This window comes from Arachis duranensis, chromosome 3, assembly GCF_000817695.3.
Source record: "Arachis duranensis cultivar V14167 chromosome 3, aradu.V14167.gnm2.J7QH, whole genome shotgun sequence".
NCBI lineage: Eukaryota > Viridiplantae > Streptophyta > Magnoliopsida > Fabales > Fabaceae > Arachis > Arachis duranensis.
The window spans coordinates 128,031,633-128,032,778 of record NC_029774.3 but is presented as its reverse complement, the minus strand read 5'-3'; the positions used below and the strand labels follow the sequence as shown (position 1 = coordinate 128,032,778).

The 1,146-nt window shown below is 24.2% G+C and overlaps 1 protein-coding gene across 1 annotated transcript in view; it reads right to left on the bottom strand.

Annotated features, from left to right (window-relative positions):
- Positions 1-188: 188 nt before the first annotated feature.
- LOC127745603 (uncharacterized) overlaps positions 189-1,146 on the bottom strand; it is a 6,782-nt gene continuing 5,824 nt past the window's right edge. The window contains exons 5-8 of the mRNA XM_052258540.1: positions 897-1,018; positions 708-792; positions 514-616; positions 189-284 (exon numbers count right to left, since the gene is read on the bottom strand). Coding sequence (XP_052114500.1) covers positions 189-284; positions 514-616; positions 708-792; positions 897-1,018 — 406 coding nt within the window. The remainder of the gene's footprint in view (positions 285-513; positions 617-707; positions 793-896; positions 1,019-1,146) is intronic.

Sequence of the window (1,146 nt, the reverse complement as noted above, 5' to 3'; positions counted from 1 at the left end):
TTGTTTTGCCTCCTTGTCAAAGACTACAAAACATGCACAGTCAGAATTATCAATGACACCAAGCTTTATTCGATACCTGCTTAAAAAAGAAAATAACATAAAAAAAAAGTTAAATATAGACTTATTCAATATCTAATCCGATGTGCATATACTTTAATTTAAAAATAAATAAATAAATAACCTTGGAGTTATAGATAAAAGGAGACGGCCACAACTTTAACATTTGAAAGTTTTTGTAAAAGCATATGTGGACCTGTTGCATTCACATTGGCCGTACCACCAGTCTGGAGTATCCATAATATGACTTATAGTAGCCAAGACAACACAAATAGAATTCTGAAAAAAAAAATAATGATTTAAATTCCCTAAATTTGGTGATTGAAAAAAAAAATGATTTAAATTCCCTAAATTTGGTGAATTTTTTAAATAAATAAGATGAATAAACAAAAATAATCTATGTACAACGAATTTCAATTATTTTTTTCTCAATTTTTTTTTAAAAAAGAAAATTACCGTATCGAATTCTTTTAACTGTTCGATGGTTTTGCCTTGATAAATTTTTAAGAATGCAGCCTCATTTGAAATTCTGCCAATATTACCTCTAGATTCTTCAAATCTTACAAAGTTAGATAAATAAAATAAAAAAAAATTATGTTAGATAACACACACAAAGTATGAAACTAAAGAATTAAAAAGAAAATACCCACCTATTTTTAAATTGGATGACAGTTGTATCTTCAAGATTGAAGAATATCTTTATGCCATATATGAAATTTTGTAAAACAATCTTTTCTGAAAAATTTATTTTAATACAAAATGAGTAAAAATTCACATAAACAATAAGTAAAAACTCATATATAAAAATATATTGTTAAAAAAATATGGATAAATATTACCGTTAAATAACTTCACTCTAACAAACTGTAAGACGACAACAGCTCCATCCTTACAGTCAGATCCCAGAAAAGTATTTAATTCATGTACATAGTTGCCAAGAAGTGCACACTCCATTATTTTTCTATATCAAATAGAATGTTTAATGTTTAAAAAGTAACTACCAATAAAATAATATCAAATTATATATATTTTATATTTTTAAAATTTAAAATTTAATAATAAAATTAAAATATCAAGTATAATTTAAAA